The sequence below is a fragment of the Lynx rufus genome, unplaced genomic scaffold (assembly GCF_022079265.1).
Source record: "Lynx rufus isolate CCGP_SWC_20201006 ecotype Redwood Valley unplaced genomic scaffold, mLynRuf1.p SCAF_1, whole genome shotgun sequence".
Taxonomy (NCBI): Eukaryota; Metazoa; Chordata; class Mammalia; order Carnivora; family Felidae; genus Lynx; species Lynx rufus.
In genome coordinates, this window is record NW_025814823.1 from 16,223,325 (window position 1) to 16,243,778 (window position 20,454).

Below are 20,454 nucleotides of genomic sequence, written 5' to 3' on the forward strand. Positions count from 1 at the left end.
CAAAATTAGTCTCCACATTAAAATAGCCTAGAAGTCTGGGAAAAGAGAAGCAAACAAAAACTATGGCTCAAGTGCTTGAAATTCAAGGATTGAATTTAGGAGAAATTAAATTGCGTTCTCTTAGAGCAAGATAAATTAGTTAATTTCAATATTTTTAAAAATGAAATGATGTCTTGCTTTGCCATAATAAGAAAAATATAGATTTTTATGATAAAGTTTTAGCCTAATAAACAGTTTCTGAAGTTTAATCAAATTAAGTTCGAGCTCCTTTTCAGAAATAATTCATTCAGCACTTGTTAAAATTCCTTTAATTGAGCTGGATACTTAATTTATACATTGTTTATTGATCCTACTTCTGTTCAGTTTTTTTAAATTCACATGGAATATTTCTTTTTGAAAAAATCATTCATTGAGTTTATTCTTGGATTGCTTGATAGGATATAAATGAATTATCTAAATTATTGATGTCACTATTCCCCCCATGTTTTTTCTTTCATACAATTAGGAAGAACAAATGTGCTGATTCAAGTACTGTCATTTCAAGCCTGGATATTATTTTAATGATGACTTTGTATGTAGGTATCATTTGTAATTAGGCATAATGCCTTTCTAGGTTTTTTGAATAAGCTAATTCTAAAAATGGAATATTTCTTTAGAAGTAATATACATTCATTGCCTGGAATAGCAGGTATGTATGTTCTTGAAACATATACAATAGAGTTCTAATGTTACCAATAAGCTTCCTTTATTGAAGCAGCCAGCTCCTCCTCGCACAAGACATTAGCGCCTCACTAGTTTTCTGCTGATCCCTCCAGATGACCTGTCTTCAGTGTCTCAATTTCACTTTGCTTTTATTTCTTCTTTTTTTTCTTTTTAATTTATTTATTTAAATTCAAGTGAGTTATCATACAGTGTATGATGCAGAGTATCATACAGTGTAGCATTGGTAGAACCCAGTGATTCATCACTTACGTATAATACCAGTGCAGTGCTCCTCCCAACAAGTGCCCTCCTTAATGCCCATTATCCATTTAGCCCATCCCCTCACCTCCCTCCCTTCCAGCAGCCATCAGTTTGTTCTCTGTATTTAAGAGTCTCTTATGGTTTGCCTCCCTGTTTTATATTGTTTTTCCTTCCCTTCCCCTATTTTCATCGTTGTTTCTTAAATTTCACATATGAGTGAAATTATATGATATTTGTCTCTCTGACTTATTTTGCTTAGCATAATACACTCTAGTTCCATCCACATTGTTGCAAATACAAGATTTCATACATCGAATATTTCTTTTCTTTCCAAATTAAGTGTTCTTGTCAATTACTTGAAGCTTGTAATTATGGAATTGTTCTATTTATCTTTCATTGAATTCCATAATTACTCTTTATTTTTCATATTATTCTGTGTTTCTATAGCTTTTTGTGAGACTTCATAAAAGTTTAGAAGATGTATTAGTTTATTGCATTATTTCTGAAACAGCTTTATTCAAACAGCCTTATTCACATATGGTCTAGTTTTCCAAGTGTTGTTTTTGGAAGTTAGGTTAGTTAGAAAATTACCAGTCTTTTCTCACCATACTGTAGAAATTTCATCAATGAATATTTATCAGATGTTATATAAAACCTTTCAAAGACCCCACAGAAGACAATGAGCCTATATTTAAGAAAAATGGATATACTTAAAATTTTAAGAGCTATTATTTTCAGTGTTTTTTTGATGAAAAGAAATATCTGTTCGGATAAGTACAAAAGAAATCTCAAAAAATAAAATTCAACTACTATTTCCTTTTGACAATTTCTTATTGGTTTATGTTTGAGACGTGTGCACATTATATCACAATGACACTAGCTCTAAGATATTTTATCTTGAATTCCTTTTCTGTTACTTATGATAGATCTGGTGCATCTCTTCAACATTTTCCCATCTGGCTGTTTTTATGATGAGCAATTTCCAGAAAATATATAGATCATAACCAATCTTAAAAGCAAGACCCCAATGGATCTAACTGTTTCAAGTTAACAACATTCTAGAACAAAATTCAAGAACGTTCATAGGAATACAAAATATGCAGTACCCAACAAGACAAAATTTACAATCTGGCAACCAACCAAAGATTACCAGGCGTGAAAAGAAACATGAATATATGCTGAATAATGAGAAGAATAATCAGTTCATTGAACTGACCCAGAACTGACACAATTGTTAGAGGATATTGAAGCAGTTACTATAATTATATTTCATATGTTCAAACAGTTATGGAGAGACATGCAAGATGCAAAAATATCAAAATAGGATTTCTAGAGGTGAAAACTACAACATCTGAAATGAAAAATGCAGTATGGATTCAGGAGCAAATTATATTACAGAAGAAACGGTTAATGAATATGAAGACACAAAAATAGAAACTTTCTAAAAAGAAAGGCACACAAATAAAATAATATTTAAAAAAATAAAAGAACAACAGTGAGCTGTGTGACACTTTAAAAGCAGTTTAATATATATGTAATCCCAGAAGGGAGGGAACAGAACAATCCCTGGTGACTGAGAAAAGTCAAATTTGATAAAAATTCTAAACCCACAGATCCAAGAAACTCAACACTTCAAGGAACAAGAAACATGAGAAAAACCACACCAATGCACATCATAATCACATTTTTCAAAACCAGTGATAAAAAGAAAATCTTAGAGCAGTGATAAAGAAGGAAAAAAGGTCATATATAAAGCAAATAAAAACCAGACGAGAAGAAAAATTGCAGTGAAATAACATCTTTACAATAGTGTAAATAAAAACTGTCAACCTAGAATTGCATATCCAGCAATATTTTTCAAAAACAAAGATGACATAATGATCTTTCGCAGGCAGAAAAATTTAAACTGTTGCCAGCATATTTGCACAAAAGAAATGTTAAGAAAAATGATACCAGATGGAAATACGGATCTACCAAAGGAACAAAGAGCACAAGAAATAGTCACTACATGTGTAAATAGATAATATTTTTCTTATTCCAATTTATTAAAAAGATAAATCACTTTAAAAAATGTTTATGTATTTTGAGAAAGAGAGAGAGAGAGCAGGGGAGGGGTAGAGAGAAAATCCCATGAGGCTGCACACTCATCACAGAGCCAGACACGGGGGTCTATCTCACAAACCATGAGATTATGACCTGAGCTGAATTCAAGAGTCGGTCGCTTAACTGACTGAGCCACCCAGAGGCCTCAAAAGATAACTGATTTTTAAAGTATATTTAGAAAGAAAATTATAAAGTACTTTGAAGTGAATGAAAATTAAAATATATAAAAAATCTTTGAGATAATACTGAACAATTCTTGGTGGAGGAATTTATACCACTACATTCTGGTAGTAGAGAAAAGAAAGTTCTTAAATCAATGACTTCAGCTTCTACTTGAGAAACTAGAAAATAAAAATAAAATTAAAATTAAACAAAGCAAGGGGCGCCTGGGTGGCGCAGTCGGTTAAGCGTCCGACTTCAGCCAGGTCACGATCTCGCGGTCCGTGAGTTCGAGCCCCGCGTCGGGCTCTGGGCTGATGGCTCGGAGCCTGGAACCTGTTTCCGATTCTGTGTCTCCCTCTCTCTCTGCCCCTCCCCTGTTCATGCTCTGTCTCTCTCTGTCCCAAAAATAAATTAAAAAAGTTGAAAAAAAAATTAAACAAAGCAAAAGAAAGACAATAATAAGAAGTGAAAATCAATGAAATAGAAAACAGAAACAGTATAGAAAATCAATGAAAACCAATAAAATTGATTGATGGCTAGCTGGATTGGTTAGGAAAAAAAGACAAAAATTACCAAAATCAGGCATGAGAGAGGTGACATCACTAAAGATATTTAAGTGATAATAATGGAATATTTTGAACAACACTATACCAATAAATTTGAAAATTGTTTGAGATGAAGTTCCTTGAAAGATACAAAGTACTAATCCCATTCAAGAGGAAATAGGTAATCCAAATAGCCCTATTGAATTGTACCTAAAAATCATTCTTCAAAAACAATTCTAAGCATAGATGTCCTCACTGGTGAATTCTACCAAACATTTAAGGAGAAAAAAAAATTACCAGTTCTATAGACACTCTCTAAAAACTGAAGAGAAGAGAATTCTTTCCAACTCATCTTGTGAAGTTTGCATTACCATGATACCAAACTCAGTCAAAAAAAATTACAATAAAAGATAACAATAGATGAGTGTCCTTCATGAACATACATGTAAAAATTATTTTTTTTATTATTTTTGATTTGAGAGAGAGAGAGAGCACAAGGGGGAAGGCGGGTGAAGGGACAGAGGGAGAGACACACGGGCTTTGTGCTCAGTGCAGAGCCTGACATGGGGCTCAATCCCATGACCCTGGGATCATGACCTGAGCCGAAATCAAGAATTGGAGGCTCAACCAACTGAGCCAACCAGGTGCCCCACGTGTAAAAATTCTTAACAAAACTTTCACAAACTGAACATATTATGGCTAAGTAGAATTCATCCCAGAATGAATGAGATAAATGGGATGAGGATTTAACATTCAAAAATAAATCCATGTAATTCACTATATTAACAAACTAAAAAAAAATGATCATATTAGTAGATGCAGAAAGAGCATTTGGTAAAAATCCAACATTCATTTCTTATAAAAATTCTCAGCAAAGTTGGAATAGTAGGTGCTTTCTTCAACCTGGTAATGGTTATCTATGAAAAAGCAGTGTTGCTAACATGAAATTAAACACTATGCTTAAGGTTAGATGACTAGATGAATGTTTTCCCTTTAAGATCATGAAGAAAAAGAATGGCCTCTCTTGACACTTCACTGCAACATTATGCTACTGTTCAACATCAACCAATAAAATTAGGCAAGATTAAATAACAAAAACACCCAAACTGCAAAAGAAGTAAAATTGTCTTCATCTGTAGAAAACATGATTGTCAGTGTAGAAAATTTGATGTAATCTATAAAAAGTTACTAGTAAGTGATGTAATCTATAAAAAGTTACTAGTAAGTGAGTTTAACAAGTTTTCTGAATACTAGGCAATACACAGAAAATAAACAGCAATTGAAATAAAAACAATGTCATTGGTAATACCATAAAAAATATTAAGTACGTAACAAAAATTTACAAAAGAGGTGCAAGACCTGGACCCTCAAAATAATAAAACATTAATAAGGTAATGTAATAAAGAGCTATATGAACGGAGAGATGTATTTTGTTCATGGTTTGAAAACCCAGTATTGTAAAGATTTTAATTATACTCAAGTTGATCCATATATTCAACACAATCTCAATTCAAAGTCCAGCAGATACCTTAATTTTTTTGTAGGAATTGCCAAGCTGATTCAAAAATTCATGTGGAAATGCAAATAATTTGAAATACCCTCTCAACTTTGAAAAAGATGAGCAGAGGGGCTCCTGGGTGGCTTGGTCGGTTGGGCGTCCAACTTCGGCTCAGGTCATGATCTCACGGTCCGTGAGTTCGAGCCCCGCGTCAGGCTCTGTGCTGACCGCTCTGAGCCTGGAGCCTGTTTCGGATTCTGTGTCTCCCTCTCTCTCTGCCCCTCCCCTGTTCATTCTCTGTCTCTGTCTCAAAAATAAATAAACGTTAAAAAAAAAATTAAAAAAAAAAAAAGATGAGCAGATTTGGAAGACTAACCCTACCTGATTTAATGACTTATTTAAAAACTACACCAATCTAGTCAGTCTGGTGTTTCAATTAAAATAGACAAACAGATGAAGGGAACAGAACACAAAGAAGAAAAACAGAAATAGACTCAATATATGGAGTTTTGACAAAGATGTAAAGACATATCAATACACAAAGGAAAGTCTTTTCAGAAAATGGTGCTGGCTTAATTGGCTGTCTATAGGGGGAAAAAACCAACTTTGATTCATACCTGCACCTTAAACAAAAATGAATTAAAAATGAACTATATACCTCAATGTAAAACCTAAATCTAATAACACTTCTGAAAGAATATAGATCAGAAATTTTTGTGAACTTTGGTCAATGAAAGATTTCTTAGATATGACAACCAAAGCCTAATCTATAAAAGAAAAAACGTAAATACAACTTTGTTATCTTCAAAAACACTGCCGATAGAATGAAAAGATAGGTAACATATTAGTAGAAAATGTTTACACCTTATGTAGCTAATAAAGCTATGTAATCTATCTATCTATCTATCTATGCATATACATAAGATATAAGAAATTCCCAAAACTCAATAATAATTTTTAAAACACCAACCCAATTAAAAATTGGCAAAAGATTTGAACAGACACTTCAAAGAATATATACAAATGTGAAATAAGCACATGAAAAACATACATCAGGGAAAAGCAAATTAATACCACAATAAGACTACACTACACACCTATTAGAATAGCTAAAATTAAGAAGATTGTATCAAGTGTTGACAAGAGAAATTGGAACTCCCATATACTTCCGGTGGGAATTTAAAATAGAACTCCTTTGGAGTATTGTTTGGCAGTTTCCTAAAACATTAATCACATACCTTCTGTGTGGTCCTGTAATTCCACTCCTACATAAAATCCCAGAGAAAGAAAAGTAGACAAAGAAGCCATGCACAACGTGTGATTCGATTTATATAAAAGTCTAGAAAATGCCATTATCTGGAGTGACACAGAGTAGATCAGTAGTTGCTTGGAGACTGTGGTCTCAGCAGAAATCTCTATAAAGCAATATTTCTCAAAGTTAGGGCTTTGGACCTTATGCATTAGGATCAATTAGGAAGCCTTATTTGGAACTGCAGTCTTAAATTCAGTGTGCTCAAACTTATATGCTACTTATGCAGAGGACAGTTAGAAAAAGCTGAAATCAGGTAATATAGAGTCAGCACAATTAGGAAAATAAATGTGTTTGCTATATGCAAGTTTGTACTTGTTGAATAATGGAATTGTGGTAAGTTGATTGATGGCCTAATTTAAGAGTACAAGGTAAATAGTTACATAAATTAGTTGAGCCTCATTTTTTCATATAAAACTGGAGATGATAAAACTTCAGAATTTTTATTTATTAAAAACATTTTTTTTTAAAAAACATTTTTTTACATTTATTTTTGAGAGACAGGGAGACAGAGCATGAGTGGGGGAGGGGCAGTGAGGGAGGGTACACAGAATCTGAACCTGGCTCCAGCCTCTGAGCTGTCACGCGGGGCTCGAACTCACGAACCGTGAGATCATGACCTGAGCTGAAGTTCGATGCTTTATCGACTGAGCCACCTGGGTGCCCCAAACTTCAGAATTTTTAAAGGATTAAATATTGTGTGTAAAAGTACATACTACTCTGCCTTTTGAGTTTACAGAAAGTGTTTGGATAGGATTAATATTTATATTATTTATTTATTATTAAATCCTTATTTTGGAGTTTAAAATTATTTATTTTCATATATTTTAAATCTTATTTTTACTTGTATTATTGTTATAGTTTATTAATAATTATTTACATTTTATCTTTAAATATATTTGCATGTGTCATTTGAAAGACTCTGTCCTTTACCAAAGAGATATGCTAGATTTTTGTATGTCTACTAACCAAAACTGATTTCTTTTCTCTTCTTTGGTTCAATAATAATAATGGAAAAAAGGGCAGGGCTTTAAAGTTAGCAGTCTTTAAAAAGACCTTAACGTCATTCCTATTGTTGTGGATTACCATGTTCAAAGTACAACTTGGGAACACTTGTCTCATCATCAAATGAAAACCCCGAAGGCGGCTAAATGAATGAGCCAAACTTCTATTTATTCTATGCAATAACTTGTGATCTTCTAGAGGATCATGAACAACATGCTGTCTGTTTGGAATAGTCATCTTTGTTGATGATGGTTCAGTATATTCTACCAGTACTACCTTATATAACCATCCCTCTGAATCATTTTGGGACCACCATGGCCACACTCTGTCCAGTTGAGATTGTAGTCCCAAGATTCTCTGCATGAATACAGAGTTAGTAGGACATTTTGCTTCCTGGCAGAGGTTCTAAATGCTATACATAAATCTCACCACTATCCTGGACTAGAAAGCATTCTGGAAAACCAAGGCTCTTGAGTGACCTCCATGTCACTGCCATATCTTTATATTTTACTTCCTCATCCCAACTGCTTCCCCAAAAAACCAATGCTTTCACCTACCCCCCCCCCAAATTTAGATCCTTTAATTGTATGTTAGTAGTGAGGCTCTCATCCAAGCTGGACATCTGTGATCAAGACTGGTATCTTGAGTTTGACCTTCCTCAGTTTTATGTGTATAATACAATTTTATTACATAGTCACCAGTTTCTCATGAGTATGGATTCTGTTCCCTGATTGCTCTCATTCACAAGATGACACTTGTTGAGATCTAAGTAGATCAACTGATATCTTTATCATTCTCTGCAAACAAATATTTTTCTTTTACTATGCAATGGATTCCAGTGTTACTTCAGTCTTAGTTAAGGGAATCTTTGTGACTTTTCCTATATCTAGCAAAATCCTAGGAAAAATTAATGTATTTGTGTCTGTGTAGAACTGTTTATTCTTCTACTATAGCTCATAGTGAGGTATGAATTATTGGTGATTTGTTTCTTTACTCTTTGAAGACAGTAACTGGTTCACAACTGGCATGGTTCTGGGGTTGTATTAGGTATTCAGTTGATGCTTAATGATTGCTTCATTGAGTAATGATTCTTTATATAACATAATAGTTTAAAAAATTCAAGAAACACTAAATTCATTCAATTTCCTTTATTGAGTATTTGTAATAAAAAAAGAGGTATAAAGTCTTGTTCCCAAGTCCAAACCACTTATTAATTTAAACCTTGAGTTTTCTGATTACCCAATTTGAAGTCATTCTTTTTATAACTGAAAAAATTGTTTTATTGAAAATTTGAGATAAAAATATGTATTGAAAAAAGCATATGGCAAACATTTCAAGAGTACAAAATTAGTTGTAGAAATAACATAATTTACTGGTAATCCCACATTGTATTAGAAATGTGTGAAGTTTTTTGACATAAAAGTTTTGTTTGCTTGTTTTTTTAGTACTGAGCACCCAGTTTTATAGGTTAGCTTCCCATGGAGAGGTACCTGCTTGCATACATTTTATCTATCTCTTAGATTCAAGGCTTAATCTTCTCAATGGAATGTGAGACTTGAATTTTGATAACTCAGGTGACAAGAATCTTCTTTGATGGATTCCAAAGTTAGCTAGAATTTTTAATGTCAATATGTAAAAGCCTGTATGTAAGGTGTTCTATTTCCTTCAGTTCCTATCCCACAGCAGACTAACCCCCACAATTTCCTTCATGTTTCTCATTCAGAGAAAAAAAAGATGAAATTTGTATTCAGAATTTTTCTGTGTTTGCTTTTTTTGTGCTGGTGTTTCTTTTCCTGAAGTCAGTGTGGCTCTCATAATTTTTGCTTAGCATCAGGTTATTGATTTAGGGTGGTATAAATTTTGCTGTCTGGTTGCTGGATTTTCACTGAGAACGACCTTCTCTGGATCGTCTTCTAGATCCTGATAGGAAGAAAGAAGAACACATAGATTGTAAATGTGATGAAACTTTAGAATTTAACAATATGATATCCTATGCATGACTATATCTATAAAGACCATCATTTCTTACTGTATTAAACATTAGATTCTGTTTTCTTAATATCCTGTTTATGGTGATGAAATCAAGGTTATCTTTTGATTAAAAGTGTATGAGAATAATAATTTGAAGTTTGATTTTAGTTCTTTAGAAAACTTGGATGAATAGGATGTTTAGAAGAAATCCCTGATAAAACCTTCAATTAAAAAGTATTTGTATAATTGATTCTTTAATTTCAATGGTCTATGTTGGGTTGGTTTAAAATCAGATATACCTATAATGCATTGACAATCCTTGCAATTTCTTTTTTTTATTTTAAAAAAAAATTTTTTTTTCAACGTTTATTTATTTTTGGGACAGAGAGAGACAGAGCATGAACGGGGGAGGGGCAGAGAGAGAGGGAGACACAGAATCGGAAACAGGCTCCAGGCTCCGAGCCATCAGCCCAGAGCCTGACGCAGGGCTCGAACTCACGGACGGTGAGATCGTGACCTGGCTGAAGTCGGACGCTTAACCGACTGCGCCACCCAGGCGCCCCTAATCCTTGCAATTTCTTTTGACTATTAATATGTAATTATTTTAGAAAGTCCAATCTTGGAATTTGTTTGAAGTTCCACATGGAAAATCTGTCATTGTTTAATCTATTAGAATGCAAGAGAACCTGAGTGAAAGATTAGAAAATGCATATAAGTATAGTTATGAAGAAAACTGTAGTGCATGGGTAATATATGCATGTGTATAATCTACACATTATATCAAAATTTTGTAGAAAGTTATATTAATAACTTTCTATATGTGTATAGTTTTATTTTTTATTATTTTTTTAATGTTTATTTTTGAGAGAGAGACAGAGCGTGAGTGGGGGAGGGGCAGAGAGAGAGGGAGACACAGAATCTGAAGCAGGCTCCAGGCTCAGAGCTGTCAGCACAGAGCCTGATGTGGGGCTGGAACCCACTAATGTTTACTAACGTTTAATTTTACTAATGTTTCAAACTGTAGCCTGATCTCTAACATTTTTAGAGAGTTCAGGTTCACCAGCAACCAACTTTTGCTTGGCTCATATTCAAGGATTTCTTTTCAACTTAACTCTACTTGAATCTACTTTAGTGGTTTCAAAAATCTAGCACTTTACTTGAGTCTGATTGCCTTTCCTTTAACATTTGTTATCCTTACATCTTACTGATAGTGTAGAACATGAATAAGTTATTTTCTGATTTTTATCAGCAAAATACTTTGCCTCAAAATTGGCTAACTTGTCTCCCTGAAAGACAACAAGATCCAATAAAATATATTAAAACATTACCCTTTGGATGTATCTCCTATGCACAGTACTATCAATACATTTACCTTGAACTCTTTTGTTGGCTTGTATCTTCCTCACAGGTGTGTCTAAAATTAAATAGTTGTAGTTAGAAATACTTTCAAGTTATGGCTAACATAGACAGGAGACCGTAATTAAAGAAAAGTATAAAGTTTAAAATAAGCATCACTTAAACGTGTAGTTTTTTTTGGAATCATGAGACTTTTTCATTGGCTACAGACAGGCATTTGTTGTCCACTGATGAGAAAGAATGTTCACTGTTTGCAAAACATTGTTTCATTATGGCATTTGGAGCCCCATACAATGTGTCATTTTTCCATAGAGTAAGTGACTTACATGACTTTTTCACCTTTTTTATAAAAAGCATTGCTTTATGATGAAGGAATATTTAATATTATATACAGTGTAACGAAGTGTCTTCCCAGAGATATTGAGTCATTTTTCCAGTCATTCCTATTTGTGATGTATCAGACTTCTGCCTCTGAAATTCTCATTGCAAACTAATTCACAATTACCTTATAGAATGCCAGGACAACAAGATAGCATTGGCCTAATAACTCTAGAAATATAATATTAAGCAACTTAGGAAATGTGTGCCAACATACTCCCAAGTTTAATCCCAATCCTGTAAGACCATTTATAAAATTAACTAGTTAAAAATAATAAAAGCTTTCATATTTAAGATTTTAAAGTGTTTCATAACTATACAGTTTTTTTGTTGTTATAGTTGCATCATACTTGCCAATTCCTTGTTTTTCTTTAACTCCTCAACAAGACCCCCTGGTAGGCCCAAATTCACATTTTCACCCTGCTATTGGATGCTTAAGATCAAGGTTAAATGTGGTTTCTACAGTGACTTCATTTTTCTGCTTACCTTGTAAAATTTTTTTCTATACATTTCTTGTTTTTAAATATTATTTATACCCAATAATCAGGTCAAAATCTTTCTATTATATATATATATATTTTTTTCAATTCTCTGAAATTCCATTAAAAAGTAAAGCAAGAAACTGTCACCAACAGTTAAGTAAGAAAGAAACATTTTAAAAAATGTTCGAATAATTTTGTTTCTACATGGCACATTTCCAACATGGTTTATTTCCCACGGAATAGAAGATGTGTAATCACTTATGATACGTTGTTAATAGAGTAAAATAGAATACAGAACTGTAGAAAACCTCATTAGGTTCGATATTGAGTCTAAGTTTTTTTGAGATAGAAAAGTCTGAATTATGGACTATGGTCCAATTGATATATTTCCATTAACTTCAGGTTTATTTGGTAACAAAATAAGGGCTTATAAAATATAGTCAAGAAGAGATGGATCCAGTCTTTAATTAGTGAATAAGACCATTGTTTGTAATGGACTTGTTAAACTCCAAATAACAGTTACTGTATAATTTAAAGCAAGCTCACAGAAGTATTCGCAGCATTACATTTCAAAACAAGTACTTACACTCAGATTTTCTTTCATATAGTTGGCAGCCTCCAATTAAGTAATTAATTTGTTACTAGTTTGCTATGATAATATTAAAATAAGAAGTATTAATTGTTTGCAAAAAAAATCTTTAGGAGAAAGTCTAATAAAGTGTAGAAAACCAGATTTGTTCCCAGTGGCTTTCTGCTATCTCAATATGAATGAAAGTGGGATCAAGTCATATGCTTAGAGAAGCAAAATGTGGGAGAATAAACCAATCATATGAATGATCCCACATGAAGGCCCCTCCCTACCATGTTTTATGAAACACGCAAAAGTGCTTCAGTCCAATTATTTATAGGATTTTTGCATATTTACCACGGGTATGGCTCTCAGAAATTTAAATTAGGTGTAAAATATTACATTACATTTATACTATATAAGTGAATTGTGTTAATATAGTTGGCCATGATATTTACAGTAGCTAGCGTTACTGGGAGCTTGTGTTTACTGAGCATTATTCCAAGTGCTTTTCATACATTAACTCATTTATATGTAAGTGACATTACTATCCTCATTTTCAGATGAAGAATCAACTTAAGTTAGTTTGAGTTGGAGCCCAGATCAAAAGCCAGACCTGCAAGCTGATCCCTATTCTCTACACAGGCTTTACATGTTATATTGCCAGATTTGTCAAAACCATCCAAAATGACTTGTTTTTTGTTCCTTCCTCTATAGCTTGATATTCTCCCTTAATTACTTTGGTAGTTTTAGTAAATGTAATTTTATCTAAGATAAGTGTGAAACTTCTATGCATTTCATGAGAACATTTTTTAGTTGGGGGCTGGGATGTACTTCAATGGTAAATCACAATATTGAAACCAAAAGGGCCACCGAGCCATGTTACTAGTCATGACTAGAATAATTGAGGAATATACTCAATTCATCAAAATGTACTACATGTATCACTATAAGCAGTCTAGATAGAAAACTCCAAGCTTTAATATGAAGACTACAATTTGGATAGAGATCAATTATCTATACTATGATGTACTCTTAGTACACTGCGTGATGTACTCTTTATTCACAGCAGCTTCTTTGGAAATAGGTATCTCAGGATCTGGACACTTATAACTCAGTGATGACGCATTGGTTTTACAGGGCTAGGAAAAAAAAAATACTAGCATGTCCAGTTAGTTTCCAGATACTAGTAACTATGCTTCTTATATTGTCTTTCTTATGAGAAGAAAAGCCTTAGAAATGTTTTTTAAAATTTGTGATGTGGCATTGTGGAAATTAATGCTTTATAGATATGTAGAGAAACCAAATATTGAGAACTAAAGGAATCAACCTCTGGGATAAAAGAAACAGGAGTTAAAGAAAGATTTCCTTAACTAAAATTAGAATATCATATTCTTGTAGCAGGTATATTTTCTTTTGCCTGAAGTTATTGGTATGTACTTAGTTCGCTGTCTATAATCGACTTGTTAACTGGGGCTTATTACAGGTGAAGAAAACATACTTACCTGAAGTTTAAGACTAAATAAAGCAAAGCAATGTATATATAGGTGCAGCTACTAATTGATTCATTCTCTAAAAAGCACTGCCATTCTACAAAGCTGCTTACTATGGCAAGGACTTAACAAAAAAAAAAAAAAAGAATTCAATTTAACCTTCATAATATCTTCACCACTTCCCTCAAATCCTTGTTTTCCTAGCTGACAGTTAAACATTTGTGGGTAGATGAGTAAATTCTGTATTAGATCATACAGAAAACCTTGATTCTATTATGGCTTTGGCTGTGTCACACTCTCCCTACAGTCTGAACGGAAATCTTGTATTTTTCAGACACATATTTTTCTATTGAGGGGAAATTTAATCATTGGTTAAATAAAAATTATTTATTTTTACTATCGCTGAAGGGTCTCAACACTATACATAAGAGATTTTACCTATATAAAATAAAGAATAAAGAAACAATTGCTTAAAATATGTGTGGTCCCAAAAGAATTTACATCTTCTTGGACATAGTGATAACAAATTAAGCAGAAAAACCATCTTGGACAATACTTTGGAGAAATACCAAGTTTCAGTTGTGTTTCTCAAATATTTCAAGAAGTATTTTTCATTTTTGTAAATAATTTATATGCTTCTTTAAAACAATTTGTCATCTAAATACTTTCGTTTTTAATAAAATGAACTAGAAATTCATTTATTCAAATGCCAATTATCCAAATAATATTTCATTAGTATTTACTATTTCTTTGAATAATTACCATTTAGAGTTTGCATAAGATTTTGAATTCTTTTTTTTCTCCTTTGCTTTTAAAAGTAGGTCCTTTTAATGCCATAGACAGAGAACATTCATACTTTAAAGATTAATTTCATATGCAAAATAATTTACATCTCCAGGTATAGATTATCACTCAAACTGTTAGAAGAAACAGATATTCATTCTCAAGAATGTAGTTTGGAAAAGAAAATTGCTAAATGCACTGTTTTGTTTTTATTTCTAGATCTATGCACTTAAAAAATCTATAAACATGCTTTTTATTATTGTTGTGGGGGCAGTGAATACATTTTTTTAAATATAAAAAGTATGTCAATTTAGACTTCTTTAAACAACTACCAATTTAAAAAGTATTCTTCTTTCAGATACTTAAAATATCCTTACAATTATCTGTATCAAAGAAAAAAAATATTCATTGCTCCCCAAGTTTATACCATACAACTTTTTAAAGACCGTTTCAACTAGTAATCATTTCTTCATTATTATTACTTAAACTTCTATTGAACTGATCAGTCTCTTAAGACAACGTATGATGTTGTCTTTTTCAACCTTATGAAAAGAAAAACCTGAATGTTCAGTCTTTAAAAAGTTGAAGAATTCAGTCACCAGAACCTGTTAGGTGGGTTAGTGGTTTTCCTTTTACTAACCTCCCTGAAGCAGTCTTTTAATTTCTTCATCTTCAAATAAATGACCATCACCTCCTTCAATGAATTTGGTGACCTTGGTGACCTCTGAGAGGATACATGTTTATAGCAGAAATTGGTTTATGTAATAGAAACACAGGAGACTTGATGTGATACATAATGGCATCTGGCAAACAATGAATTCCAGACCAACACTTGGTTCTTTTTCTATCTTTAGTGTTGGTTTTTGATAAGTCAGTTTTCTTATAAAGCTATTGAACAATATATCACAAAACAATCAATACAACCCAATGTCATTTGGATTTCATTCTCTATCTTTGGGCTTTTTTGGCATGGAACTTGTTGGCATGGAACTTGAATGAAACAATGAGATAGAGTAGAAAACCTGTTAAAGGGCTCAAAGATTATCTTAGACTGAAACAGGTAGCTCAGGTCAAGTCACATTTTAATTTTTCTACACCTCCTTGCAATATTTATTGCTGACCTTCCTGCAATAATTTCTTCAGTGTTTCTTCTGTTTCTCCACCACCAGTGGAAATCCTAGTGTATTTTATTTCAGGACCTGAAAGAAAGAAAAAATTTTTTTTAAAAAAAGGTCTAAAACAGCGATGGGCAAACTTCCTACCGAAAGGGCCAGATCGGAAGTATTTTAGATGTTGTAGGCCGTACGGCTCGTGGTGCAGCTATTCACATTGCCATTGTAGTGTGAAAATAGTTACACACGTTATATGAAGGACTGATCACACTGGGTTCCAAACAGAACTTTACATAAGTAGGTGGCGCAAGCCATAGTTGCTGACTGCTCATTTAAACAAATACTTAAAACATAGCTGAATTCAGAATTTTAGGCTAATTCATTGGTGGGAGACTGACACAGGTTTGCTAAACTGATCAGTTGCCTTATACAAACTTGTGTATATTTCAGTATGTAGATGTGTAATAAACCTTAAGCTAAATGGAAAATCAAAGGAGGGAATCGTTTTTCTTCTAGGATTTACTAACTCATTACAAATAGCAAGGGGAAAATGTTATGTCACATGTATGAATATGTATAATAAAAACACATGCTTATAGATTAGTCCACAAATTCCAATTCAGAGAAAAACACAGATTAAATAGTTAGGATAATATTATTGCTGTCGAAAAATGATGTATCTTCAGTAACCACCATGAAAATGACTTAGTCAATTTCTCTAGTGATTCTTATAGAGACAGAGCTTTTTTTAAGATTTACTATGGTTTTATCTTTATAATTCAAGCATAGTTCCATGTATGGAATCAAAGATTACCTGTAATGATTCGTTCTTCTCTTGTCTCTTTTTCGGTTATTTCCACAGGCACTCCATCAATGATTTTAGTGTATTTTTTAATAATTGGCTCTAAAAGTAGGGGAAGAAAAATGCATATGGTATATCCCCTTATGATGCCTAAACTGCCAAATGTAGACATTTTCATTATTAAATATATTTCTCAAAGCCATACCATTTAGAATTCAAACATAATCATTTGGGGGACATATCTTAAATAGGTTTAGATCAACAAATGTCTAAAAAGCGTAGTAGTTATGTCCTGAATCTTGGGTGAGGGAGAGAGCTAACTCTCCATGCCATACTTATTTTCTGACAATGGAGTGAGTGTTTAGTAAGAATCCAGGGAATTATACATCATTAGAGTGGGAACCCTGCTGGAGACTCCCAGCAGTGACTGATTAGTCAACCTTATACAATGGTCATTTTTTCTTCTAAATCCAATAGATCACTTTGTATTGACATTATTATTATCATTATATTTCATAATCATCACTTGCATATGCATGATATGCATATGTTGGACCTGGTGGCTTAATGGTTAAATTAACTCCAATTTGTTACATTGGCTTAATTTCATTAAAGGTAAATTGTATTTTATTTGTAAGTGAGAAAAATATTCCCACAATTTATATAAAAAGAAAGCCAAGAGAAAACATCAGATGTTCAATATATTTAACCAACACTATTTCAAAATAATCACAGTGATCCTAACTAGGCTTTAGGAAATACACATAACGCACCTCCATGGATCACTTCAGTTACTGTTTCACCTTCTTTAATCAGTCTGAGCTCAGGTTCACCTTCAATTTTGACCTTTGTTATTGTGGGTCCTGAGGTATTGTTTTAGGAGACAAATTATCATGTTAAGGCAGTTCTTTAACTTTGACAGAACAGGAAATTTGTTTTAACACTTGGTGTTATTCAAACATCAAAGTGGTTTCAGGTTCTATGAAATCAATTTTAAACATTTCCCATTGTCTTCAAATTAAGCAGTATTTATGAGACCAAATGACTCAGTCTATTGGTGTGCTACTACAATTACTTTCATGATTCATGTTTTAGCATTTAGCATAAGTTCATCCATTCATTTGCAGTTGTGAAGTAGAATCACAGAAGGTATTATATGTCGCTGTACTTTGTGAATTATACAGTATGTACAAATTTAAGTTGCTCTAATGATAAGTAATTTAGATCTTACTTTACTATGCTGATATCATCTATAACTTTGATTAAATTTTTAAATTTAATTTTTAATTACTCAATACTGTACACTTTTTATCAAATGTGCATAAGACTGAACATTTAAAAAAACCTCAACCTTTGGTACATATATTTAAGACACCGAATTTCAGATTTTCTGGGAAAATGAATTTGAGTACTTACCTTATATATGAAAATTATTTATTGATGAATAATTACTAATTATTTTAATAATTAATATACTAATTAATAATAAAACAGTCCTTCAAATGCAGAAGTTAAACAAATGTTGCATTTGACTTACAAAATGATTTTGCTCCCAGAGAAAATCATTTTGAATGTTAGAAAGCTGATTACTACATTAGTTGACCAAGACTATTTTATAGAGAAGAAAAGTAAAGTTCAGTACATTTAACTCATACTGTAACACCCTTCAGCAGTTGAATGTCACTATATTTGCTTATCCTTGAGAGGCTTTATTCGTTTGTCCAGAAATTTTCAATGTTACACCATTACCCAGAGTTAGTCTAAAACAATCTAAAATAATGAAGATAATTGTTCATTCAAATAATAAATGAATGATATCATAATATTTGATCTGTGGGACCAAGGGATATTGAGTATCAAGTGTAAGTCCAGGTTTTTAAGGTGTAGAAATTTCAAAAGGAAAATACACCTAAGGAATTTAAGAACAGAAATGAGTTAATAAAACATCCAAATCAACATTTCTTTTGGAAAAGCCTAAACTGAAATTTCAGAAACACCCTCTATCATGATGTCTATGAAGGTAGGGATTTTTATCAAATCTTTTTTTTTTTTCACATTTACTGCCAGCACTTAGGAGAATGCCTAGCACTATAATAAGATGCTCAGTAAGTGTTTGTTGAAATGAATTTCAGTTGATTTATTCTTAATTCTATAATTGGTTAAGTACCCTTTATAAGAAATACTTTAAATTGTATTTTGGAGTCTAGTATATACTTAGTAAGAATTCAGGAGTCTTTAATGAACCTGCAAAAGTTCCGTGATAGGGAAATGCCAGTAGCAATGTTAGAGCTGGACAATTGTGAATGGCTGTCAAGATAATTATGTGTTTCCTTCAGTATGTTACACAGACATAAAACTTCTGAATCTCTGAACTTAAAAATTTTTAATACGTCGGTGACATGACCCCATTTGTCATCCTTGTTCCCTTTCTAGGAAGAACCCAGGTAGAGTTGATGCTCCACTGGGTGCCTAATTCAAGAAAGATTAATACAATAGAATCCCACTGGCAAAAATCGGGAAGATAAATGGGTTGAAGAAGCTTGAAAGAAAAGATAGGAATCTTTGGAAATAAGAAAAACACATGTGAATGATTTTGATTATAGAAGCTGTGTACAAGTGATTATATAAATTTTTAGGGAATCTAATTTTAAAAAGAGTATAAGAATGTTAAAATCAAATGTATTACCAAGCATTATTTGATAATTTTCATTAAAATGATCAAGAAAAATTTCTCAACAAAAATTTAAGTGATTTAATTTCTTAAGACACCAAATTCTCCTCAAAATATAAAAGAAATCAAATGACCACAGGTGTAGTATTTTTTTAGTAAGCACAGATTTCAAAGCCTACATCAATTATCAAATTTAGGTCTCAAGAATAAAAATATAGATAATTAGCTAGGAAATAAACTTTTATATGTGTGTTTCCAATATTTAAATGTAAATCATGGCCTGCCTTTAAAGGAACAGACAAAAATATTCAAGAAATTGCCATCTCAATTTACAGAATGAGAAGAAATATCAAAAATAATCAAAGTTATATCCAATAATCAAAAATAATTAAAGTAATAGTTTTTTTGACATTCAATTGAGAACATGATTTATTCTTTTTTTTGAAGATTGTTTCTATGCTTCTTAAGAATAAAGGAGAAATCCTGGTCTTTTCACTGTGGTCAGTCACCACATTAAGATGCTTAGACATGAAAATAAAATGTTCTTACGGTCTGACCCTTGGTAATAATTAAAATACATGAAATAAAGGTGGCATCAAAAATGTTGGAGTTGACTAACAGACAGTGACGGTAGAAAGAAAACTATTTAATATTCTAGTCTGAAATACCAGAAGGAAAATAAATATACCAATTGATGTATATTATATATATGTATACAAGAATATGTGTATTCTCAATATGTAAGTTCAGGACTGCAATTAAGAATACTTATTTCTTTTTGACTTAATGCACCAGCTGCTTATTCCTTCATCTGTTTCTGGTGGTCTGATTTAAAAATATATCATATGTGGTTATTATTTTAAAAGCTTTCATCAATGTACAGCTTTAGTGCTCTCTTAGATGGTTGAATGAAAAATGACTGTATTTTTGGAAGAGCTTCTTATAACAAGATATCCATGTGGGGAGATTGGAGATAAAGCTACAAAATAGTACACTGAAGGAGTCTAATTGCAGTATAAAATAAAGCTCGGATTTATTTGTTTATTTGTTTGTTTACTTATGTATTTATCTGGGTTCTAGTGCTAATGCAATGGCCAATTAGGTTGAAATGAAATCAAGTACAAGCAAATGTACTGAAAGTATTAGGAATGCACCATCTACTCTGCTAAATAATTTGCATTCCGCATTCTGCAATCACATGAGCATGCCATTGATATAGAAATATTTAGCATGTTAGTTTCAAAAAGAATGTA

General features: G+C 32.3%; 1 protein-coding gene across 8 annotated transcripts in view; it reads right to left on the reverse strand.

Annotated features, from left to right (window-relative positions):
- Positions 1 to 9,467: 9,467 nt before the first annotated feature.
- POSTN (periostin) overlaps positions 9,468 to 20,454 on the reverse strand; it is a 35,328-nt gene continuing 24,341 nt past the window's right edge. For 2 of the 8 annotated variants that reach the window (XM_047076536.1, XM_047076469.1), the window contains 6 exons: positions 17,304 to 17,393; positions 16,543 to 16,632; positions 15,738 to 15,815; positions 15,257 to 15,340; positions 10,929 to 10,970; positions 9,468 to 9,505 (listed from right to left, as the gene is read on the reverse strand). In XM_047076536.1, coding sequence (XP_046932492.1) covers positions 9,468 to 9,505; positions 10,929 to 10,970; positions 15,257 to 15,340; positions 15,738 to 15,815; positions 16,543 to 16,632; positions 17,304 to 17,393 — 422 coding nt within the window. The remainder of the gene's footprint in view (positions 9,506 to 10,928; positions 10,971 to 15,256; positions 15,341 to 15,737; positions 15,816 to 16,542; positions 16,633 to 17,303; positions 17,394 to 20,454) is intronic. The other 6 variants (XM_047076684.1, XM_047076614.1, XM_047076753.1 and 3 more) reach the window with 5 other exon arrangements.